This window comes from Chamaea fasciata, unplaced genomic scaffold (genome assembly GCF_029207755.1).
Source record: "Chamaea fasciata isolate MVZ Bird 193981 ecotype frontalis unplaced genomic scaffold, bChaFas1.0.hap1 SCAF_22, whole genome shotgun sequence".
NCBI classification, from domain to species: domain Eukaryota; kingdom Metazoa; phylum Chordata; class Aves; order Passeriformes; family Sylviidae; genus Chamaea; species Chamaea fasciata.
Genome location: NW_027094107.1, coordinates 7,722,603 through 7,747,950, shown reverse-complemented (window position 1 = coordinate 7,747,950; position 25,348 = coordinate 7,722,603). Strand labels below are relative to the sequence as shown.

Here is a 25,348-nt window from a genome sequence, read left to right as displayed (position 1 = left end):
GTCTCATAGCTGCAAGGGGCCTGGAGCACACCACATGCTTTTTCACTTTTGGAGGCCCTCTACGTAACACAAATTAAAACCAGGGCAGGCCTTTTCTTAGAACCTGTGCCAGACATTTTATTTTCATAGGTGTCAACTCTAAAATCCTGCTTTCTTCTTACTTATACTTTGATGGAGGGGGAAGAAATGAGTGATGAACTCTGATGACTTGAATAAAAAGTGTTAGTCATTTTGGACCATTTTCTTTCCATCCTGCAGGTTCCTGGCTGACCCTCAGACATGGAGCTGGGGGTGGGGAACAACACCAGTCTAGACAGAAGAGGCCACCAACTCGTTGTCCACTCAGGTTTCAGATTATAAATGAAAAATAGTCCATTTCTCACAGATGTTTGGCAGCCACTCTGCTTTCACTCTAATCACAAGCAGGATTTCTTCTGCCTGAAGAATGCAGTGACCAGTAGACATAGAGAGACACACAGAATAGTGATTCCATCTGCTGTGGTTTAGGTTTATCAAACAGTGAGTTTTTGAAAGTGAGATCACTAGGACAATGGTTTTACTAAACTGAAATATTTTGAGGAATAGTACTTTTAATCTATTCAGATTACATCCAGGTCAGTCAGCATTTCAGCATGGGATGACGGTATTCTCTTCTGGCACTAAATTGCCCGTATTATGACTTCACCTTTTACATTTCTTCAAGAGGTTGATTTTCACCAGAAGTGCAGTTTTTTCCAAGCTATAGTCAACTTAACCATATCATAATTTAGGAATTTAATTTGTTCTGTGTTCTTTCAACTGTAGGTCTCAGCAGTTGAATGGATGGCTTTTTTTTTTTTTTTTGGCTTGGGCACATAGAATTTAAGAAATTTCAAAGCTTGCATTCCATGCTGGTGAGCCATGAGGCAGTCGTGAACTGTGCCTTGCCCATGTGAGGAGAGATCACTCCTCAATGACATACTTCCCTTTCTGACGTGAGAGTATGAAATTCGAATTGCATTGAGTGCTGCAAAAGGTGTTTCTGGCAAAGAAATGAGAACGCTACACCAGACTGAGGCTCATTCTATTAAAAAACTGTCTGACAAATTAAAATGTGTCTCAAACTGACACAAAAAATGAGCTATGAAAACTTTATATTAATCAACGGGGTATTTTTTTATTTAATGCAGCAGTTCAGGACGGATTCATTCTTTGAGGTGCAGCAGGATGTGACACTGTGTATCTTGTGAGAACAGCTGTGGCCTTTGTGCTGGTGTTCAGGAACCAGATAACTTTAATGATCCGCGCCTGGTGGCATTTATAGACAGCACTGCTGCACTTCATGTCTTGGGCTGAGGGCCAACAGGGGATGCAAGGACATTTATGATAAATACTGAAGATTCTGGTAAGTCCAAAATTATTCTTCCTGCTGAGGAGATGAAGTAGGAAGGGAACGGGTTTTTCTGTTATGCCTCAAAAGTGCAGAATCACTTTTGGCTGTAGCCCTATAAATTCTCCTTCATAGGAGGGGTACAGTGAAGGATTAAATGAGGTCATGTTTTCATCTCCCTGGCACCTGCTCCGTTCTGCTGTGCAAAGGGCTGATAAGAACAGAGCTCTGTATCAAAAGTGTGTAACGGGGAAGAGGAGGGAAGAGTGGAAGCCTAAGGGAGAGGTGGGAGGGGAATTTCAGACCCTTGGCACCTCCCTCCTGGAGAGAAGTCACAGTAGTTCACAGCAGTCGGTCTTGTGAGGAGATATTTTCTTCATGCAGTGTCCTGCTGGCAGTAAATTACTGGGGGGCAATGCTGGGAGTTCAAATAGCTCAGATCCAAACCATCCCTTAACTCGATTTGCCATTGCTTACGTTCATCTTCCATTTTATGAATGGAGGCAGTTGCTCTGCCCAGGACAGGAAATCAAACGCATTACTTTTCAAGAGGGATGGCACAAGTCCAAACACATCTAACACGGGAAGGAAGCATTATCAGCCTTTCTGGCCCATTGATAAAACCATGGAAGGAAATCATTCAGCTTTAAATGAGGAAAAGGAAGTCTGAGATAAAATTCAGAAGTTGCCTCGGGAGTTTTCATATCACATCAATGAAAAAGTCACATTCAATTAACCAGGCATTCCAGTCTGTATGAAGGGCTTTATTTGTGACATCAAAGCAGAACTACTACAGTTTGTGACAAGCTTCTCCACAGTGGATCAGCTGACATTTTTCTGGCTTGTCTACTTGGTCAGATACCTTTTCTCTAAGCTCTCCTTTTTGAAAAAAAAAAGAAAAAACCAACCCTGCTGCATCCACCCTGGGTTTTTTGTTCTATTCATGTAATAAAATCTGATTTTTAATCACAATTGCACACAGAGTAATTTGACATTTTGGTCCTATTTGTAATTAAAAATCCAATTATTAGTATTCAGAGCAAATAGTAAATAGAGTTATTTTGGGGGGTTGCACCTCAGGTAGCATCTCTACTGGCAGTGTATCATGCCATATAAAAAGAGCAGTTTGAGGTTGCAGGATCTCGTGGATCTCTGCAGTGTACCTTATTTTACATAACAGATATAACAGTGCCTCATATTCTCTCTAGCAAATTAATCTATCCCACTGTGATTGCTATGATAGTGGAAAACAAACATAATCCCAACGTAATTAGCTGGGTTTAGCACTGTTGGGATTGTTGGAGCAGCTCAGGGAGGTCTGAGGGAAAAGAGAGTCTGACATTGTTTCCTTAGGTCTATACTCTGTGCTAATTTGAGATACAGTAAGTTCATTTCAGACTAAATCTGGAGATATAGAACGAAATACACATTTAGACAAGATCAAAACATTGTAGTGTTTCAATCATATGAGTAGTTAGGATTTTGATAAACTGACATTCTTCTTTAGGTGCAGAGATCCTGGTTAATGCTAAATACCTGTCTCTTCCTGCTATATTAATTAATTCTTGAACATCCAGCAAGACAAAAAGAAAACCTTAGTTCTTATAGAATACAGAAGAGTTGTTTTCCATCTGTCCAAATGTGATAATCCTGGTTGCTGGTTGTTTTTTGGGCAAAAGAGGTAGAAACCTAAGTATGCATTCATCCCATGCAATCTCCAGTGGCGTCAAGATAAACTCTATTGGAAAGACAGATCCCACAGACCTTGGTCCAGTCAAGTGATTTCCTCTGCTCTAACAATGCTACAAAGCGTTTTAACTTTTTTTGGTACATATTCAGACTGCCTCCCACTTGTGGTTGTCTGTAACTCAGGGCAGGACACTAAAATGGGAAGGGAACACATCTGGGCAGTCTCCAAACAAGCTCAAACAATCATAGATACGGTATGGAAGAGATCTTTGCATTGTTTATAGGTGTAATGTATCATATACAAATAAATATGTATGTGTGTGTGTGTGTCCCCTGATTACTCAGCTTAAACACTGAACAAACTGTCATTAAAGGACTTCTCAAAATGCTTTTTTAAAAGAAAACAAAACACAATACAAATTACACACTGAATTTCTGATCATATGATTTACCCTTGACTGAAAAAAAAAACCACTTAGCCTCCAAAATACTGATCCTAAAGCAGCCCCTGGTTTGAGTTTGTTTCATTCATATGTGCACAGCTTGTTTCAGCTGTGATGTTTCCTCAGGCTCAATGCAAAAATGAAATTTGGTATAGCACAGGTTTTAGTCTTCATTTAGGTCAAATCACAATTGAATCTGACAGTAAGAAATAGGTTAATTGCTTTAGACTCAATTTAACAAGACTTAGCTTTTGTATAAAAACACGTTTATTATGGAAAAAACATTCTTTTCTAGGTGAAGGAGGAAGGATACTTGGTTTTCAGTATCACAATTAAAAAAACCTTTCTCTTTTTAATCTTTATAAAGAGACATTGCAGGAAAATATATGGAGAGGCCACTGTGGAAGGGTCAGAAATGCCCATTTTCCCCAGGAATCTAATAAATAAAAAGTGAGATAATAAATAAAAATAGAATCTGCAAGCCTTTAACATGGATGAAGCATTAAAATCTTTTTTTTCCAAATCATTTTTCCTAGGGAGAGGCAGTAAGCTCTAAGTGTGGATAGAAAGGTTCCTCAGAGATGCTGGTGAATGGCCAAGTGTCTCAGTGGACAGTGGGAGTGTGTAAGTAAGAAAACAATTTAAAAAAACTTTAGTGATTTTTATTTCCTTTTTTTTTACAAGATTTAAGGTCTGCCTGGAAATGTAATTTTTTTACCTAAAATACTTAGCAATTCATAGGACTCTGTTGAATTCAGATATGTATAATTAGTAGTAAAAGCTTTTCAGTGACAGAATGCTTCATAAAGGCTTTTCAGTGTGAAGAATTCCGTATTTGTTTCCCATCTGCATTGCTGTAGGAAACTGTCACGCTCTCTTTATATTTGCATGTGTATGCATCTATGTGCACACAGCGAATTTAGAAATACAATAACCCTGGAGGGATTATTGCTGAATATTTGGGAGTAGTGAAAATGATAATGCTGAATAACTGGGACTGAAGAAGAGAGAAAGACCAACTGCCTGATAACTGAAGAAACAGTTCGTTTTACTCTGTGCAGGCAGGCAGGAAAGGGAGTGCAACGTAAGCAAGACATTTCATTTGTGGTTGAATCCACAGATGAGCTATTGTAGAAAATATTCTCCAAAACATGCTTACATGGGAGATGGGGCACGTGGTCCTGATTAGATTTAGTACCAGCAGGGCAGTTTTATGACACAGAAACGCCACGGTCTGAGAGCTGCAGACGTGTCTCAGCGTTGGAAGGCTGTTCCTTCAGCATTTCCTGCCTTGCTGGGAATTCACGGGGCTCTGCTCCTTCTCAGAAAGGGCTCAGCATCTTTTAGCTTTGACCAGTGTTAGAGCTAGAAAGATTCAAAGCTAGAGACGAGGTTTTCTTTCAACAGTCAAACACGCTGGGAAACAAAGGAGAAAGCATGCCTCACATTCCACTGAAGTCAGTGGTTTCTGCCTCTTTTTGCACTTCACATCACTTCCAGTCCCCTTTGGCAGGAGAGGAAGTCTGTGTTAGAGTCTGTGCTGTCTGCCTTCACCCATGGGTAAAATATAGTAGTTGTATTTTGGGAAAGTGTAGTTTAAAAAAAGCCTAAGAAGTTGAAGAGAGGAGAGGAGAGGAGAGGAGAGGAGAGGAGAGGAGAGGAGAGGAGAGGAGAGGAGAGGAGAGGAGAGGAGAGGAGAGGAGAGGAGAGGAGAGGAGAGGAGAGGAGAGGAGAGGAGAGGAGAGGAGAGGAGAGGAGAGGAGAGGAGAGGAGAGGAGAGGAGAGGAGAGGAGAGGAGAGGAGAGGAGAGGAGAGGAGAGGAGAGGAGAGGAGAGGAGAGGAGAGGAGAGGAGAGGAGAGGAGAGGAGAGGAGAGGAGAGGAGAGGAGAGGAGAGGAGAGGAGAGGAGAGGAGAGGAGAGGAGAGGAGAGGAGAGGAGAATATTGTTCAAGTTAAGAAATTACCATTTGCCTATAAACTTCCATTCTCAAATGAGTAGACATTACATGCACCTACTCTAAGCCTAAAATCCGTAATAATTTCATTTGTTTTAAATTGTACTGCTGAGCCACCCACACTGCTACACTAAGTGTACAACTGACTTGCTTTAAAATTCACAGAAATGTATCTGGAAGCTAATCTAGTCCATGTCACACTTTTAAAAGTTTATCACCATTTCATACAAGCATCTCATTGCTGTAAAGAATCCCAACAAGCTGCTTAAGAAAACGTTTAAAGTAACTTGAGAAAAATCAACAGAACACTTCTCTTTCTAGACTCTTATCCTCCAAACCTTCCTTAATGTAAACCAATTTTTCAAAGCCGTGCTTTCATTATAGTTCAAATTTTCATCCCATCTTCACTGAGATGTAAATGAAGATACAATTTCTCCTGCCTGTTTTAATATTTCTGACCTGAATATGTACAGTCTTGAAAGTCAGACAGACTTGTAAAGCAAGTGACACTCGAGTTTTTCACAGCAGGAGGCATGTGGTGCCTACAGGCAGGTGGATGGATAGAGGGGAGCACAGAAATTGGATTTGAGGAGAATTTGAGCACAGAAATGGAACTGAGGAAGCCCTGTGCGTTTTACCTCACACACCCTTTGCAATCTCCTGACCTCACTGTCTGAATTTTAACTGTGTTAGAATTTCTAGTTCAGAGTTTGTTTATAGCGCTGGCTTCTTTTTCTTGATAGTTGTTCAAGGTTGTGACGATCTGCCTAAAAATAAAAATGAGAGTAAGTCCCTTGTGCACATTTCTGTCTCCTTTCTCAAATGAGATCAGCCAGAGATCAACTGACACGGATCCTTGGAGTCTTGGTTGGACAGAGAACATTGCTGAGCACTCCAGGGCACCGGTGAGTGCTGCTCTGGGTGCACAATAGCTCTGGGATTCTCCTGGCAAAGGACTGGCCCCGTAACCCGAGTGAAGCTGCTGGGAAGAGATCTGCTCTTTTCACAACTCTCTGGGAGAGCAGAAATCAAAGTCTGTACTCAGTGTGCACAGACACCTTCACAGCCCAATGACAAAATTTCCTTGGTTCTCAGCAGCCTTCATAGTTTGGGGCATCTAGTGGAAATAATAACAAAATTCCCTGTGTCTGTTAGTTATCAGGCGATTGCATACCCCAGAGCCCACTTGAAATTATCATAATTTATTCTTTTTTGGCAGTTTAATGTGCTAGGGTGTGTTCCATCACTGTCATTGTACCTTCGTGTCCTCCTGCTTGAAACTGAAAAAGGACTTGGAAGTGTTCATTCTGTTTCTGTACTTAAGTGCCACATAACCTTATTCCAAATATCTGGGAATATAAAAATAATTCACTTTTCCAATATTTTCCTATACTTCTGCTTTAGTGATGCACCCCACTTGGACTCCATGAGGTTGCTGGTTCTTTTGCTCTCCCATTTATAGAGTGCTGTGCTTGGAATGAAATTATTTATGTTACTGTTAATTACTAATTTTGCAGAGGGATGCAGTTGGTGTTGGGAAGCTTGAGGACTTGGCTGAGCCGGTGGTTGCCAGAGGGAAAAGGAATTTGCGAGAATAACTTTAGATACAGTTTTGCTACAGTAAAGCTTTTAAACTCCCACCAGTGCCTCAAAGGTTTTACAAACTTTGAAAATACAAAAGCTTTCAGGCCCCCATGTAAGGTGAATAAAGGTGCTCCAAGTCTTGGTGGTTCTGGGACAAGAAATTTGGATGCCTGGATCCAGATCCTGGATTTGGATGGAGGGTCTTGTTCCATTGATCAGCACATTGAGCATGAACGCCTGGAGAGCTGAGAGCCACCCTTGTATGGACGGTTGTGTCTGCAGGGGGACAAGGACCTTCCTGTTTGTCACTGCACACTCCCGGAAAGCAGAGTTAACTCGCTGGCTCCAAAGGCCGTCCTTTGGACTCCGCCGTGCCGCGCGGTGAGCACCGCGACCCGGCTCCGCCACGGCGGCTCCGCGGGGCCGGCCCCGACCGGGACAGAGCTGCCGGGCCGGGCGGCAGCGCCGCCTGCGGGCCAGCGGGGGAACGGCCCCGGGCCGCGCCGCGGCCGTGAGGGCAGCGCCCCGGGGATCGCCCCGGGGATCGCCTCAGGGAACGGGCCCGGGCCGCACCATGGCCGAGAGGGCAGCGCCCCGGGGATCGCCCCGGGGATCGCCTCGGGGATCGCCTCAGGGAACGGCCCCGGGCTGCGCCGCGGCCGTGAGGGCAGCGCCCCGGGGATCGCCCCGGGATCGCCCCGGGGAACGGCCCCGGGCCGCGCCGCGGCCGTGAGGGCAGCGCCCCGGGGATCGCCCCGGGGATCGCCTCAGGGAACGGGCCCGGGCCGCACCATGGCCGAGAGGGCAGCGCCCCGGGGATCGCCCCGGGATCGCCCCGGGGATCGCCTCAGGGAACGGGCCCGGGCTGCGCCGCGGCCGTGAGGGCAGCGCCCCGGGGATCGCCCCGGGATCGCCCCGGGGATCGCCTCAGGGAACGGCCCCGGGCCGCGCCGCGGCCGTGAGGGCAGCGCCCCGGGGATCGCCCCGGGATCGCCCCGGGGATCGCCTCAGGGAACGGCCCCGGGCCGCGCCGCGGCCGTGAGGGCAGCGCCCCGGGGATCGCCCCGAGAACCGGCTCCGGGATTACGCCGGGGATCAGCTCCGGGACCGCCTCACGGATCGCCTCGGGGACCGACCCGGGGACCGGCTCCGGGACCGCCTCAAGGACCTGAGCCGATCCCGGAGCCGGTCCCGGAGCCGGTTCCTAAGGCGATCCCCGGCGCGGTCCCCGAGCCGGTCCCTTGGGCGGTCCCACGGGCGGTCATAGTGCATGCTGTCAGTGAAAAGGTTTTTTGAAGAGAGTTTTCCTGTCTCTCTGTCAGTTGTACGTTGTGAGCAATTTAAGTTCACGTGCTGTATTATCATTCATGCCAGTTTCTCCTGTGCCACAAGCCGTACTGGTGAAGGAGAAATTAGATGGATGATTGTCTGGCAGGTTGTATCTCTGCTAACTGGATTTCCCATCCATTATGCACTCTTTGGACTCTGTTATTACCCACTGGAATATACTTTCAAACCAATTTTTTCAGGATGTAACCTGATCTACTGTGTTCATTACCTTCCCTCCTGGTGCTTATCTCCTGCAGTTCATAAAACATCTGTTTGGATGGGTACGGTTCTGTTCTCTGAGCTCCTCAGAGGTATTGCATGACTGTCTTCAATTCCCACCTTTTCTTCTTACACATATTTGTGCGGTGATTTCATCAACCCTCAGCTTCAAAGCTTGCCCGTGCTCAGATGTTTTTGAGGTCCACCTCTCCATTTCTAAGCACTTTCCTATCACATAATGTTGGTTCATTTCCTGTTGAATATCTTCTTTACCACAGTCTTCCCGGTTGCTCAACCCTGTAAAAACATGATCGAGTACTCGTATTTCAGTGCTTCATGCAAAACATTCCCTAATAACACTTCTAATAAACATGTTTGTTCTTTCCCCACAGCTATGACTCTCTGAGGTCGCTCCCCAGCCCTGACTGTTGTAACATCATCCACAATTTCCATGATCTGGAATTTCCCTCTCCCTTCTCCCCCCCGCAGTTTATAGAAAATGTATTTGTTGTCTCATTGAAGTCAAATACTGCATCATTACCTCATGAAATGAAGAGGATTTTAAAATTTCTTTAACAAGCAAATTTGGCAACACTTTGAACTGACCTGTTCTGAAAATTTATCTCCACTTGGGACTGCTTTGAACGGAGTAAAATGGAACAGTTATTTGTACTCGATCTCAGCATATCCCACTGGAGACAATTACCACTTCAATATATAGCAAGTCCTGTTTTTCTTGAAAAAACAAGGGAGTATTTGTCAGCATAAGAGTCGTTGCATTCCTCCAGTTCTGGAATGGCGGAAATCTGAGGATGAGCGGTCAGCTGAGAGTCCCCACGGGACTGTAACAAGCACAGGTTCTGCCCAGGTCCACCTTTCATGCTGGGAACTGGCCAAAATAGCCTTTCTTCAATGCACTGCAGTTCAGGAAATCCCAAATCCAGCTTGAGCATTAATTTTTTTTTTATCCAGCCTGTAAGTCAAACATCTGACACCTACTCCCAGTTCTCATTAACATCAACAGATCAAATCTTGGAGTTCTCATTGAGCTCTTGCTCAGGCGAAACCCTCGAACACTGAGTCACCATCCAGCTTCCCGAGAATCCCATTAATCAGAGTCTGTCTGGATTTGGCCAGTGTCGGTTGCTTCCCTTGTTTTAGGAGACACTTCATCAAACAGTTCGTCTAAAAAGCGGCCTGGGGAAAATGCAGCCTGTCTTCGTTTTTTTGCATAGGTCTTAATATAAATGTGCATGATTGTCACATGAGGGTTCTGTGGGAAAATGTGAACTCTTCACTTCGCTGGAGACTGAATTCCGTTTTCATGCAGTGGTCGTTCCTTGCTCAGTAGCAAATAATTTACAGTAAAAACCTATGCAGTTTATCAGTGATTCCGAATTTATTCAGTGCTTTCTAATCAATTTTAACTGATTTTAATCAATGGCCGAAAACAGAAGAAAATATGGCCTAACCCAGATGGCTGAATGCATTTCCGAAATCCTTATGCATCCTTGTTCGGTAAAGATATTTATGGTTTTGAGTCAGTTTGACTGAAGTTCTAAAGCAGTTGTTTATAAGAATTACTCCATGCAAATAGAGAAATGCGTAGCGCTATTCTCTATTTAATTGCGATTACATTTTTCATTCGTTTCCCCAGTCGCAGCCCTGAGGGGAGATTGGCGCCAGGCCGGGGACAGGACGGCGGGGGGACCCGGGGGGACCCGGAGCGGCTTTGCGGCCGGACCGCGCGGGGACACCGGAGCGCTTTGCGCGAGGGACGCGCGGCCGGAAGCGGCGCACGGGGCACTTCCGCCGCCCTCCCGCCTCGCCGCCCCATGGCCGCGTCCGTGGTGAGTGCGGGCCGCGCCGGGAACGGCCGGGAACGGCCGGGAACCGCGGGCCGAGCGCGGGGCGTCCGCCTCGGGGGGGGGCTGATTGCGAGAGGGCGGCTGTGGGAGCGCGGGGAGGCCGCCGGGAGCGGGCCGGTGCCGTGATGGGCGGCAGCGCGGGGCGCGGGTCGGGGCCGCCCTGCCGAGGGCCCCGGGCCGGGCGGGGGCCGGTGCTGCGGCCTCAGCGTCTCCTCGGGCAGGGCTTTAGGGCGGAGAGGAGCTCGGGGAGGCCTGAGGCGGGTTGGAAAACCGCTCGGAGTTGCCGCCAGAGTCTTCGAGTTGGTTTGGGGGTTGGTTGGTTGGTTTTTTCAGTTCTGGCTTTTCTGTTAAAAGCGTGGAAGGGGGTTCTGAGTGAGGGGTGAGGTGGGCGTTAGAACGCGAAGGGACTGTGGCCGTCTCCATCCTCGGAGATGTCCGGACGTGGCATGACAGAGGACACGGAGCTGTCACATGGATCAGGACACAGCCTGGGAGGTGGATCAAACTCTGCTTTGAACAGGGATTAGGAGCAGGTGATCTCCTGAAGTTTATTCCAGCCCAAATTGTTCGCAGAGTTTAAAAGCGTTTGCTGGTTGTGGCTGTAAAAACTTGCCAAACCAAGAGGGCTTGTGGGAAGTGGATTTGTAGAGAATTCCCAAAGCCTGAGAGAGCTCACACGGGATGGATCTGTGGGCAAACCTGGAGATAAGAAATGCTGAGTTAGAAATGCCGTGAGATGGGACGGACATTGCTGGGAGAGAAACGGAACTGGAAACAAGTTTTAAACAACGGCCTTGCAAAGAAGACTGGACACTTTGGAGAACTAGAACTGTGAAAGGTGCATTGTAGTGAGATCCACGAGGGGTGAGTTTAGATGTTTGGCTTTAAGGCATTAGCAGCATTGTGTGGCAAAAGCTGATAGGCCAAGAAAGGCTTATAATGGATTGGGGTTAGGAAATACCTTGGGTTCTGATTGTGATGGCGTGAACTGTAACATCTGTACTGTCTCACCCTTCGCATGAGACTGAAAATGGAATAAAAGTTTTTAAAACCCCTCTCAGTGTCCCCGTCTCCGGGTCAGAAAAGGGATGAAGAGCAGTTTGTGTCCTTGCAGGGAAAGAGAAAAGAGAGTGCACAGAAACATGTTTGGCTTTGTTGAATAAACAGAGATTATTTCATAGGCCTCAGTTACTTTTCAGATTTTTTTTTCTCTGGTTATGAATATTTCTTGTGTTAAGACTGGAGGAATTCCTGGTGGTTCTGGGGGATATTCAGTAAAAGCAGCCAGGAAAAGACAAGCAGTGGAGTTGTTCAGCACTGGCTGAGCTGCAGATCCTGAGAGTGTAATACTGAAATAGGACAATGACAAATAACAGCGTTTTAAACAATTGATGACAGGAGAACCAAATGCAGGTTTGTGGATGTATGGAGAGGAAAATCAGGATCTGCTTTCCAGGGTGACCCAGTTCAGGGTCTGTAAGAGACCAAAGGCCAAAGAGATGAACAAACAGAGCAAATAACCCAGTGAGATCACAGTGCAGTGCTAGGACAACAAAGGCTGTTTCCTTTGGGATGAATAAAAACAGAGAGACGAGAGGATAATGATGAAATGTGAGGAGAAGGGTTTGGTTTGGACCTGTGGATGTGGCACTGATCAATACTAAAGGAATACATCCAGATGTGGGTGCTCTCTCTCTCACTGTATTTTATATTTCTGTATACAAAAGTACGTTTAAAAATGAGACCAGGATGGCGATGTGATGGGCTCCTTGCTGATTCTCGGAAGTGCATGAATGAGTCTTGTTCCTTAGCTTTATTTCAGAACAGCCATCACAGCAACAGCTGTTTTCCCTGAATAACCTGCAGCCAGCTTTTCCCAATGTAAATATTTGCAATTTAAATGCAATAAATAGTTCAGCACGCAAAACTAATGCTGGAACTGTCACCTGCCTACCAGCTGGTACTTCTGCAAGTAGAACTTAATAAATAAAGAGAATAAATTTCAACCTTATTTGGTGTCATCTTTTGGTGAGGGTGGAAAAGACCAGTCAAAGTGACTTGCAGGAAAAAATTGAGCCAATGATTGAATTGCATAACTAAAGAAACCTGATCTGATTTCTCCCCTGCAGGATTTCAAAACCTATGTGGATCAAGCTTGTAGAGCTGCAGATGAGTTTGTCAACATTTACTACGAGACAATGGACAAAAGAAGAAGGGTATGCACTGTTTTGACAAGAGTTGAAACTGTCCTGGCACTTTTTGTTTGTGTTTTAGCTGTCGTTACACTGAAGGCACCTGAGCATTGGTTACCGTGTGCTGGTGCAGGGCAGCTGTCCCTCATTCTGTGCTCCTGTGCAGCCCTGATATAAAAAAGGCTGTTCAGAAAATGCCTTTAGACTTCTCATGGCCCTCATTCACTTGGTGTGTGCAGGATTTGGTCAGGCCAGGGAAGCAGAACTTGCTTTATTTTCCCTTGAGGTCAGGATTTAGCTTCTATTTCCCCAAACTTCTTTCATTAGCAGTTACCACTTCTGGTTCTGGGGTTCTTCCCAGTTCCTGAAGTTGAAGCAGCACAGCTGTGTCTGCCTCTGCTCTTCCTGGAGCACACTGATGTGGTGCCATGTAACAAATATTTTCACAAAGAATATACAAATAACAAATATTCTCCAAAGAGAGCTTTGGAGACCAATCTCTGGAATTTGAAATGTACTGTAGTTACAATTTAATAACTTGAAGTTTCTGTGAAAGTACCAGCAATCCCACGTAGCTTCACAGTGTAAGTTTTGTATGTTGTCCACTGTGTATTTATGTATTTTTCCTAAATGTGTCTTTTCATAATCACTCAGGCTTTAACCAGACTGTATTTGGACAAAGCAACGTTAGTTTGGAATGGTAATGCAGTGTCTGGGCAAGAAGAACTAAATAAGTTTTTTGAAATGTTGCCATCAAGTGAATTCCAGGTTAATGTGTTGGACTGCCAGCCTGTTCACGGTAAGGTTGTATTTACTTAGTCATTTTTCATTTTTTTTTATAACTATTGCAAGCAAGCAATTATTATAGTTCTTAATAATTCCTTTGGAATGAGCTTAGAGAAAATACCAAGGGTTCAAATGTCAAGTTGTGCTTAAATAAAGCACAGATCAAGGGATGCAGCAACTATACACCTTTTTTTTTTTTTTTTTTTCATATCTGGGAAAACATTTTAAGGACTTTTTTTTTTTGTTTAGATCATATTCAGACATGATCTACTTTCATGTATGGAAAAACTCTGCCTCTCTCAGGTTACGTTGTGCTGGGGAGACCCCTATGGTGGCCTCTTGTACTGACCTGCAGTATTAATGTAGAACAAATTGTCATTTACCTGTATGTTCTTTGATTTCTTTACATCTAGAATAGGTGTTAAGTTCTTTAGCTTTCTGATTAGCAACTCCTAAAGAAAGGCTTACGTAATTGAGAAGTTAATAAATTGCTTCCAATGGACATTTTGGGAATATAAGGAAGGGGAAAGCCTGTGGTCAAACACACTTTGCTTTACTCTGCTGTGAAAAATACATAATTTCTAATAACTGGGGGTGGGGGGGCGTATTTGCAAGTTGCTCAATATGTCCATGTGTGTATATGTGAAGTAATGAGAGCTCGTTGTGAGCACCACCCGAGGTGTTTGTCAGTGCTCTAAAGGGAGGAGCAGGAGATGAAAATGGCCAAGCCCTGTTGGTGAAGGCACCGCTGTCTGTGTAGAAACGCTGCACCAGAGCTGCACCCCCCTGCCTGTACCCAGCTGTTAGCAGTGTAACCACAGCTGAACCCAGCTTCTGTGTGCATTTCCTGCCTCTTTACCTCCTGCTAGTCTTTGTTTGAGTTGTTTTCTTCATCATTTCATACCTCCTTGTGAAGAGCAAGCCACTCAAGGCCAGACAACAGTCCTCGTGGTGACAAGTGGGACTGTCAAATTTGATGGGGATAAGCAGCGCTACTTCAATCAGAACTTCCTGCTGACAGCACAGGCCACCCCCACCAACACCGTGTGGAAGATCGCCGGGGATTGCTTCCGTTTCCAGGACTGGGCCAGTTAGCAGGGCCTGCCCAGGCCCCCAGTGACCTCTCCTCTGGCCCCAGTGTGCAGGCAGCTGCTCCCAGGGCAGGGAATGCACGCGCTCTTTGTCTTGCGTCTGACGTTACACGGACGGTCACACGGATGTTCCGGGGTCCATTCCAGTGACCACAGCTTTAGTAATAAAAATTGTGAGAGGTTGCTCGTGTTAGTTGAATTTAGTAAAAGTGCTGAAGGCAGTGAGCTGTATTCGAATCATTCCTACAATGCCTTACATGCAGCTGTGCTGCCACTGCTGAGTGCTCAAACTGTTCTGTTGGAACGCAAAATCCTAGTCGCGTACAATTCTGACCAAACGTCATTTTCTGCTCTTACGGTAGCGTCTTCTCTCTTTTGAGGAAGATGCTTGTGGCTCGAAGGTGTGTCATTTCGAAAGCTCCCTACTCCTGGTTGTAAGAGGCTGGGAAGGATTGCTGTGCTTTGTTCTGTTAGTGAAAGGAGCAAACGCAGCTCCCAAATTTGTAATCTCTCAGTCCATTGGGAAGGTAATGTTTGCCTTCTCTGATGCCAAAGGACTATTTATCTTTGCATTTCCTTTTGGTCTGAGCTTCCCAGACTTTGGTTGTTAATTCCGTGGATTCATGTGTAGGGCATGCTGAATGATTCGGAGCTCCCGTGCCAATAACTCTTCACGTGCACGTGAAGAACTTCAAACTGATTCTTTTTCTTTTGAAATGATGGCCTAGAAATAGGTCGCATCTGTGACTTCTGTTGGCTTTAATTGTGCATTGTGTTGCTATTGAGGTCTGGATTATTTTTCTCATATTAAGTCTGCAAGTTTTGAATCCTTTCTGTCTTTTCAGGAAACGTGGTAGTTAAAAAGTGGCACAGAAAAATGTGCATTACTGTGAAGCCTTCAATCTTTCTCATCAGTACTGTTATTCACAACAGGTGCTTGCATTATTTTCAGTTGAGAACAGCAGCTCTGCACCACTAACACTATCTTCCTCTCATGCAGGTTTTTACTGTATTTTTCATGTTCTTTTTAAACATTGCCTTTAATTATTGATTCTGGAGGGTTTGTGTGTCTTGCTTGAAATTTGTAGTTTAAAGCTTCCGGCTGCTTTGAAACACTTCTCAAGACTGTAAGTTAAGAGAGTCCACCTTAACTTTGGAACTTAAGAGCAAATCTGAGCATCAGCAGCTTTGTTTCAAACTGGTGCGTTTCTGTTGTAAGCTGAGTAAAACAAGCAAAAAAACCAAACCCAAAATGCAGCTGTATAGCTGTATCCCTGAGCTTACACTTCTCAGTTCCTTGCTTACAACTGAAAATTCAGGAGGGGAGCTTGTGACTCTCACCTTAACCCATGTCTCAGTGACAGCAGAAGTCTCAAAGCAGTTCCAGCTGCAGCTCACTTGTTCACTGACTTCAATGGAGAAAACTCTGGAAATGAGCAATATCTCACTTGTGTGAAACATCGTAAAGCATCTGTAGTGTGTGATGTAATCCCAAAAAACCATGGGATGTTTAGCTGAAATGAGTGGCTTTCTTTGCTCTTCAGGCCCTCTAGTCTTCACAGCAGTAAGTTAGGATTAGCAACCTGTCTCTGTTCAGAGGCTGTTCATGGTCAGAACTGTTGTGCACCTATTTTTCAGGCTGAAGAATTTGAATTCCTGCAGAACAGTGCAAGAACAGAATTTTTGAAAACTGTAAATATTGTAAATACATTGTTATTTCTGTATGTAGTGAAGAAAGGATCATTCTATTTAATTACTGTTTTGTTCTTAAGAGAATATGTGATGTTCATATATTTGTATTTCCTCTGCAAGGTTGAAAAGAGAACATAACCTAAGCATGCCTGTAACTGGTACAGCACTGTTGAGCTGTGACACTGGCGTGGTGTATCCTGCTGGCTGTTTAACTTGCTGTTGATTGTGTAAGTGGTGTTACAGATCTGCTTTGCATACACAAAACAGGTTTTGCCTTTGAAAAACGCAGCAATGGGTGCAGCTGTTGGCATTGGCTTGTTGGACCTTGAAGTCGGTCACCAGAACACACACTTATATCAGTACCTGATAAGCTTGTGCTGTGAATAAGTACTTATTGGATATTTTTATCCAAGTTTGAATTTGTATAATAGTTTTTTAGCTTTTTTCTAGGCAGACTGGGAGATTCAAAATACACGAGGCAATGTTTCAGTCAATCAGATGTTATTTCTCAGTTATTTTCGTGCTGTTTAAATGCAAGCTGCTTTTAAATCTGACTTTTGCAATTAATATTAAAAAAATCTGACCAAACAAAAAAACAAACAAACAAAAAAAAAAAAAAACCAAACAAAACCAACCCACCACTACCTGGAACATGACTGAGGAAGATAACTAACTGGCCTAGCTGGACAAACCCAGTTAAAACTCTTGCTTAGTAAATCTGTGGATGGAGTAGGGCTTGGTCTGCATCCCCAGGGGTTTTGCAGGGAGATTTATTGGAACACAGTTGCTTCAGGCCAGGGAGAGGGGCCAGGTACTCCTGCCTACTTCCATCTCTTCAGTGAGGATCACACGGGGTGATCAGTCCTGCCCTCATTAGCTCTTGCTCTTTATGACTGAAAATGCTGGTTTGCAAAATATTTTTTATTTATTATACTAAGTGAGAATGTAGCTATTAGAGTCAAGTGGTGGTTTTACAGCGGAGTAACTAATGGCACAAACAAAAAATCTCTTTGTTACTAGCTCTGTGCTGCTTGTTTAATATTCTGTGCTGATATTAGCAGAGAACACAAAAATGCTTTCATTTCATTCTGTACAAACCCATCCAGCTGGTTTAGCGTGACCATTGCTGACTCTACTGCAATATCCAAATTTTGACAGTAGGCATCTCTAAAATGAATATGGTTGTACTCCAAACATTGGACTGGAGTTAATGCTTCCATTTTTTTTTTGTTTGAGACCAAATTACTCCTGTAGAACCAGTGGGTGAAACAAAGCCAGCCGAAGAGCTAAGCACTTCCACGTATGAAATTGTAGCAACTGGAGAGATCTTCTCTTTTGTGTGTGTTCCCTGTATTGTCTTAGAGCCATCACTGCTTTTCTGTTGCTCTGTTCTTTACATTGATTTCAGATGCCTGTGTTGGAGAAAAGGGATTTGTTCTGATGGTGTGAATGGTTTGTTCTGGTATGCCTGTGCTTCCTTAACCTGTCTGGAGAAAAGCACATTATAAAGAAATGCTGTTTTACCAGTAAAATGACTTTCCACACTTGAATATATTTTGTAAATTTTTGAAATTGTTTAAGACCTCTTGTAAGATTAATTTTAAAAAACTAAAACAAACAAGAAAAAAAAAAACACCAAAAAAACCCCCCAAACCTACCGGTTACTCTACCCTTTTTTTTTATTATTATTACTAGAAATTTTCATAGCTTGTTCTTATGATATTAAAAGTGCAAGAAATAATTTGTGGCTTCCATATCTTTACTACTTGTGTTGTAGGTGTGAGTTCTGACTGTTGCCAGGTGGTGCTGGGGCACTGTGGAACAGGCTGGCAGCTCTGTCAGGGTAAAAGGTGTCTGGAATAACCCCTGTGGCAAATGCCTTGCCAAGAGCGCTCTCAGGTGGTAAATTCTAAGCTGCCTAAAGGAACTATTTCAATTTAACATATCCCTGTAAAATTTACTAAAGTTTAGACTGTTCTCCAGCACATACCTGGATGAAGTCAAACAAAATTCGAGCCAGATGCTTGGCTTGTGAATATTTTCACTGAGAACATGTTGTGCTTCTGCTGTTTCTAACCTGACCCTTCCACCCATGACACAGCTGTCAATCCTCCAAAGTGCCAGAAGGGAGATCCCGCAGCAACAGCAGGCCTGCTTTTAATTCCATGAAATGCTGCCCCCACCAACAGCATCGAGGTCAGGTAACAAGGTGTGATGTGAACAGATTTTAAAGAAAAATGTGTTAAATTGAGATCTCAAGATGATTGATGAGAGAGGTCTCTGCAGAAGTCATCATGGAATGGTTTTGTTTGGAAGGGACCTCAAAGTTCATCAAGTTCCAACCCCCTGCCATGGGCCAGCTTGTCCAGGAGCCCATCCTTGAGCTCTTCCAGGGATGGGGCACTCAGAACATCTCCCATCCTTGAGCTCTTCCAGGGATGGGGCACTCAGAACATCTCCCATCCTTGAGCTCTTCCAGGGATGGGGCATTCAGAACATCTCAGGGCAACGCTCACATTAAAGAATTTCTTCCCAACAGTTCAGCTAAATTTCTCCTAGCTTAAAACCATTCCCCTTTGACCTACCACCTGCCCTTGTAAGGACTCCCAGGCCCCCTCTAAGTACTGCGAGGCCGCAGTGTGTAATGCAGGTGTTTGTTGTGGGAGAGCGGATGCAAAGAGCTGAAGAACAGCTCTCACCGCATTCCAGGCTGCGGGCTCTACAAGCCACTGTGCAGAGCAGAACAATTCCTCGTCCAGCGCAGTCTCCGGCTGTCCTCATTCCCCGGCTGGGAGAGCGGCACAGGCGCTGCCCCCGCGGGACAGGACGGAGCCTTGGTGCCGCGTCCTCCGCAGCCCCGCTCGGCGGTTCGGGTCGTGTTTGGGCTCGGGCGGGCAGGCAGCATCGCCTGGGGCAGGGTGCGGAGCGAGCCGCGGCCGCGCACAGCCGAGCTGTAGTGCCAAGGCTACAGGCTTCCAGCCAGAGACAGTTCGGATAAATGACCTGGGATAATCTGCTTCATTACAACACCTTATCGATCTGGAATGGTTTCGTCCTCTTCAAGCGTGTCTCTCCCCACTAAAGGTGCAGCAAGATTCAAGCTGTTACAGCACCCAGTAGCACAGCGGTAGTGCAAACATCGCCCCGTTTCTGTCAGAACTCATTCAAATTAAATTCTGTGAAAATGACAGGCTGAGTACGAATGTCTGTTTAATATAGCCAGCCCTGCTCCTCTGTGGCCGATGTCCTGCCATCGTAAAGCAATCACTAAAATGCTTTGCAGCAGCATTGAGTTGACTGGAAATGTGTTTTACCAATCCAGGTAAGTTTTACTCTGGGTATTGGTTGCAATTCCATGTAACAGCGACTGCAAGTTTCGCTGATTGTATTCTGTAGGTGATGTTTGTACCATTTTATGCAAAAACCCCCACCAGATTTATTATTTTTAAGCTTCGAGTGTGTCAATTTTAATCTTCAGAAAGGAAATTGTTACTGTCCTGTAAACAGAGCTTACCCATCGGGCAGGCCCAGTACGAACGAAGAGAAACCCCACCACAAACCAAACAAAGCCAAGGTACGAACAAACAAAAGCCCCAGCACACCAGAACCAAATACATAATGAGAATTTATTTCTCGTTTTGCATGTAATTGCAGAACAACACTCATTTATCGTTAGAATACAACATAGTTATTTGAAGCTATTGTTCTGAGATGTGGTGATACGGCCTTTTTTTCTGGCTTTTTTTTCCCTTTTTTTCTCCTTTTGTGCTACTGCAGATGAGTGACCCACATTCTGAACCGGTGTTCCGTTCTTTTGTCGCCTGCCAGCGTGCTGGGAACTGCAGTTCATGCTGGGGGAGCTGGCAGGCAGCGCCCTGTGGGTTGTGCTGAGCCTTGTCACGGGCGCTGCGAGTGCATGGGGTGGTTCAACACCACTCACCTGCCCCTGAGGGAGGAACTCCTTCCTCTCCCTCTTCAGACTCTTTTTTTTTCCCCTTTCAAGCCATTTAATGATACCTGCCTGTTACAGGCAGCATTGCTGTAGCGCCACGGGCAGGACCCTGCCAGCCCCAGCCACGGCTCTGTGCCAAGGCTGTTCCTCAAAGCCTTCCCTGAACTGTCACTGAGGCTCTGAAGCCTTTCAGGGGCAGAGATCTTGGGTGACCAGTAGTCAGGAAGGAATTGGTTTTAAATCCCGTGTTTCTTTTAAAATCCCGAATCATCCCTTTCACTTTGTGCTAACTTTCCCCCCTGCTCTTCCTCCGGCCCGGGGGCGGCTCTCTGTGCCTTTGTCAGGGTAACTGTGCATGGAGCTGCAGGTTAATTCCTGTGGCATCTGCAATTCCCCCTCAGGCCAGCTGAACTCTCCTCTTCCCTCACAGCTGAAGCTTTCCAGTCCCCCTGCTGTGGTAGTTACACTCTGCCTTTCTCTGACAGACCCTGTCTTCTGAGGTGGGGGCCTAAATAAAATCTTACAAGGATGATTTAAGATTCTGAACCTGCTCTCTGAAGAACTTTCGGCCCTTTGGGACCCTCAGCAGCACGTGAACCTCCCCCTCACATTTCAGTGCCATGGTGTGTGTCCTTTCAGAGAAACAGCATCTGGAACATCTGGAACTATCACATAATGACTCTGAGGCCATTTACTATCTCTTGATCTGCATCACAGATCCTTCTTTTTAATGGCAAGAATGAAACCCTCTTGCTCATTCTGTTTCTCCTCCACAAGCTCTGTCACAAAAAGGATTTAGAATTCATTAAAATGAAGGATAAAGTTCCCGCCCAGCTGCAAGGTGTTTGCCAACAATCCCCATATTCGAAGGCAGCCTGATGTAATCCTTCCCCTTCTCCAAAGGCGCCTGAAAAGCTGATGACGGAGCAAATTGTCTTTTGCAGTACATCCACCTCTAGTTCATCCCCTACAAGAAAAACCAGGCCCACTGGAGGCTTGGCTTTTGTTCCCTGAAGCGTGGACTCCGTGCTGCTGCTTTTGCGCAGTCTGTGCAAGGCAGGCTCAGTTTCCGACAGAACGTGAGGCACAGAACAGGAACACAGAGCTTGTGCAGTATAGAGATAATCCACAACACAAACTTGTTGAACCACTGAAGTTGTATTCCACTTTTGAAATGTTAACATTGTGTGTGTGTGTGTGTATATATATTTTGAAAATAGCGATCCTCAGTCAACCAAGACACAGAAGATAAAATACAATTCATATAAATACATTCATGGCTTAAAAAAAATAGTCTTATAACCTGCTGACAGACTCGAGAATCTTTCTTACATGTATTTCCCTTTAGTGATGCTATTAGGCTGACTAAAGGCTGTTTAACAGAGACCGGTTTTAAAACGTGGAAAAATTGGTAACGTGGCTCCAGGACCAAGTAATTTTAAAAGTTTCTACTGATACAGGAGGCATTGCCTGTTGTCAGAAAAACAACTGTGTGGATATTTTTTTAAAAATTAATTTTTTGGAAAAGTTTATCTAGTTTCTTTTAGTGACTCTTGTAGCTCCAGGCAGAACTGGATACTGTCACCTTTAAATGCCAGATTTTCTTTCTCTCTTTCCCCTCAGGGTTCTTAGAAGGTGAGCTGGCAGTGTTGTGCACTGGCCAGAGACAATTATGCATGGTGAAGTTTGAAGTTGGTCCCCAGGAGAAGGGATGGTTTCCTTGAAGAGTGTAGAGCCATCATTTATTTTTGCCAAAGTCTATTTTGACTGGAAAATAAAAATACACATACATGCAGGAAAGGAAAAACTTGTCCTGAAACTGCAAGCTCGTGTGTTCAAGAGAAGCAATGTACAAAATCTTTTACTTTCTGTACAGTGACAATACCAAATAATTTTTTTTTAACCATCATATACACAACACAAATATTATGAATAGAAATCTATAAATACTTTCAAATGAATTTGCGATATAGAGCAGTTGAGGGCCACAGCTGTACAAAAATGTAAGCAACATATATAAAACGATTAAGAAAGTGCAAAGTAGAACAGTATCAAGAGCCTCCACTTTTTTACAGCACTTATGGTTCAAGTGTGAAGAGCTGGCAGGGATGCAGGAGCTCAGTTACAATTCAAAAGAAGACACAGTACAGGATTCGGCACACAAAATGATCAACTATTATTAAATTATCTCTTCCTCCTCCTTCACATCTATGACTTCCAGTTAATAAGAGAACGTTGGTATAAGGAATTTCTGTCAAGAGTGATTTGTCCCTATTTACAAGTTTCCAGGAAACAAAGATTCCCTGGCCACAGACTACTTTCCTGTAAGTGAAACAAGACTAGACAGGGAAACCCCTGCTGGTTTCTTGTCCTGCTTACCACAGTTAAAAGGTGAACAGAAATACCTTCCAGAAAGGAATGCAGACACTCCAAACCTGATCCTCTGAGTTATGTCCAGGTAACCTGGACCAATCCTCACAGGTATGTGCAGGTCTAGAGAATCAGTGCCCTAAGAACAGCATCCACCTGTCCAAAAATCCCAGCAGAACTGCTCGGAGTTCCAAGCCTGTTCAGAGACCACTGCCCAGCAGTTCCACAGCTGTTTGCCAGTGCAGATGCGAGTTCTGCATTCAGGCACTGAATTCTCATCAGCAGCCCTGGAGCAGTGCAAGTCTCTGTTTGCTTTGACACTCGGGGTCCAGTGCAAAGCTCTGCTCGAATTAAAATGCAGTGGCAATTAAAAACCCATTTGGTGAGTTGGAAGTTGAAATAGTTAATTCAATGCTCTTGAGTGAAATTTCTTATACCTTGTTTTTAGAAAGCTTTTCAGTTCACCTTTATTTCAGTGAGTGTACTTTCTATTCTTTTGTAGGCACTGTAAATATTCAAGATATTGATGTGCAGAAGAATCCATCCATTCTCAAGCAGTGCATTATTAGTGATCTCTAGCAAGTTCTTGACTACTGCTGTTGTCTTGGTTTTGTTTTTAAATGCAGAAGGGTGGACATTAGAGATACTCCTTTTCCCTCCTTGCCAGAGGGAAGTATCTTATTACAAGTGTCTTATTGTGACAGAAGAATCATCACAATTACATTATTTTTTCCTCTTTGAAATATAGGCCAGACTTCAGCACGAGTTACTGAGCAGTTGTAAGCAGTCTGAATATGCTAGAGAAACAATAAAATTACCTGGTCACACTGCTTCACGTAATGATGTCTGTCTCAAAACTGGAGATGATCACACAAAACTCTATGAAGACCATCAGTGTCTGCTAATAATTAAGAATTTGGAGTCTAAGATAGTCTCTGTTTTACTTGATAGAGGTTACAGGAACAGTCATCCATTTGGTGTATTTTTGGAATGTGTGACATCTACAGTATACACAGACATCCAAAACTGAGGCATGAGAAGGAACCACCTGCACAACTGCCAGGTCAGCAGAGCAGTTTATTTGCCTCCATACATCCTTTCAATGTCATTGAGGTAATGGTTCTTCAGTTCTTTCCTTTTCAGCTTGAAAGCATCTGTTACCAGCCCAGTCTCAGGGGTCCACGGTTCAGGGCTCAGCCGGACCTTGATGGGGATTTCAAACCTTTCTAATTTCACTGCAGGGATGAGAACAAAAGAAAAGCAGGACTGTGATTACAAAGCCAAATGAAATACTAATTTGTGTTCCCTAAAAACCTGCTCAGCACCCTGCAGCTTGTCCTACTTAATGAAATAACCTTGCAGAAGAGCCACAGGCAAACCTCATCCTGTCCCGTCACTGAGTGCTGGTTAGTGTGCAAACACTCCAGTAACACTCTGTGTTCAGAGCTTGCGCTGGACGCGACAAGGCAAAATGTAAAGCCTGGAACAAACGACTGAGGAGCCTGAAGCTCTGAGACCACTGCCACAGGAGCACACACTGAAATCTGCAGTTGTATCTTTCTTCCAGGAACGGAGTAACTAGCATAACTCAGACTGGCTGGACATGCTTCATATTTAAATTATAATGAAGTATTTGTACACTTTCCTTACTTGAAAGTTTCTTTCCTATGTTTTTCATTCCTAAAAGTCTGTTTGGAGTTCAGGACAAAGGGATTTCTTTGTAGTTTTGTTACTTATTTCCCTGCAGCTTGGAAGCAGTGGCTTGGCACATGCACAACCTCACTGCAACCACAAGGCTGCACACAGGGCTGTCCACAAGGACCGTGGCTGTTCAAAGCTGCAGGGAACAAAGTTGTGTGGGGAAAAAATGCTTTGAAGTCTCTTGCTTAACCAGTCTCCTAACCAGCAAATGCCTTGCAACTTCTCCTCCAATTAACAGCTCTTTTAGGCCTTATTTTATATCAGACAAGCGACTTGTCTCCAGAACTTAGTTGAAAAAAACCTTCGGATATTTTGTAAAAAATACAAATAAGCACAGTAATCAATAGCATAGTAATGTTATGTAAATCCCTGGGATAATATGCAACAATTTCACGTGGTCTTTGCCTCAACAAACTGTTCGGTTTTGGCAGCTACAGAGGAACTGGAAGGAGGAGGAGGAGCAGTTAGGGAGGATGATGAGAGTCTTTGCTGGGTAACCCCGTGGCCAGCAGGATGTGCTGTGGTACTCACTCTTGTTTGCCACTTCCTTAATCTCCCGCAGGATTTCTGCCTCCATGGTGGGATTGTTACAAATGTCCACCCAGCTGCCACTGATGCCTTTCTGCTCAGCCAGCGCTGTCAGCTTCTTCTGGTTCGGGACCACAAAACTGATCACATAGGACTGGTCACTGCACGGAGTGCCAGGAGAAGGAAGGAAAACATCAAGATTTTGATTTCAGGGTGTAAATTACCTGAAATTATGCCCAGGGCTTTCTGAACTGGAGTTACCCCACCATACAGAATCCTTCTTGTGCATTAAATCATCACATCTGATGGCTTATCAAGAAGATAAGCTGGGTTACAACATCAGCTTTGATCAGAATAAGGCTTTGCTGTCATTTCACTCCTGCCCATCTCAGCTGAACCTCTTCTCTGCAGTTTCTTTCCCCTCACGGAGGGACAAGGGGAAGGGATTGGGACTATTTCCAAAACTCACTGGAAAGCTTTGGATCAGGTGCTAAGTGTCCAGATCAGCTTTTCACTGGTATCCTGACAGCCAAAACACATGCTAAATGTGACTATATATAATGATATAGGGAAAGGATGGA

At 44.6% G+C, this 25,348-nt stretch overlaps 2 protein-coding genes across 3 annotated transcripts in view; one reads left to right on the top strand and one right to left on the bottom strand.

Moving 5' to 3' along the window:
• The first annotated feature begins 10,380 nt into the window (after window positions 1-10,380).
• NXT2 (nuclear transport factor 2 like export factor 2) lies at window positions 10,381-17,547 on the top strand. Its single transcript, XM_066202497.1, has 4 exons — window positions 10,381-10,437; window positions 12,585-12,671; window positions 13,302-13,446; window positions 14,350-17,547. The coding sequence occupies exons 1-4, from the start codon at window positions 10,423-10,425 to the stop codon at window positions 14,526-14,528; spliced, it is 426 nt and encodes a 141-aa protein (XP_066058594.1). The 5' UTR covers window positions 10,381-10,422; the 3' UTR covers window positions 14,529-17,547.
• Window positions 17,548-19,823: 2,276 nt separating this feature from the next.
• ACSL4 (acyl-CoA synthetase long chain family member 4) overlaps window positions 19,824-25,348 on the bottom strand; it is a 28,883-nt gene continuing 23,358 nt past the window's right edge. For both annotated transcript variants that reach the window (XM_066202331.1, XM_066202330.1), the window contains exons 15-16: window positions 24,771-24,928; window positions 19,824-23,773 (exon numbers count right to left, since the gene is read on the bottom strand). In XM_066202331.1, the coding sequence (XP_066058428.1) occupies window positions 23,616-23,773; window positions 24,771-24,928 (316 nt within the window). In that variant the 3' untranslated portion in view covers window positions 19,824-23,615. The remainder of the gene's footprint in view (window positions 23,774-24,770; window positions 24,929-25,348) is intronic.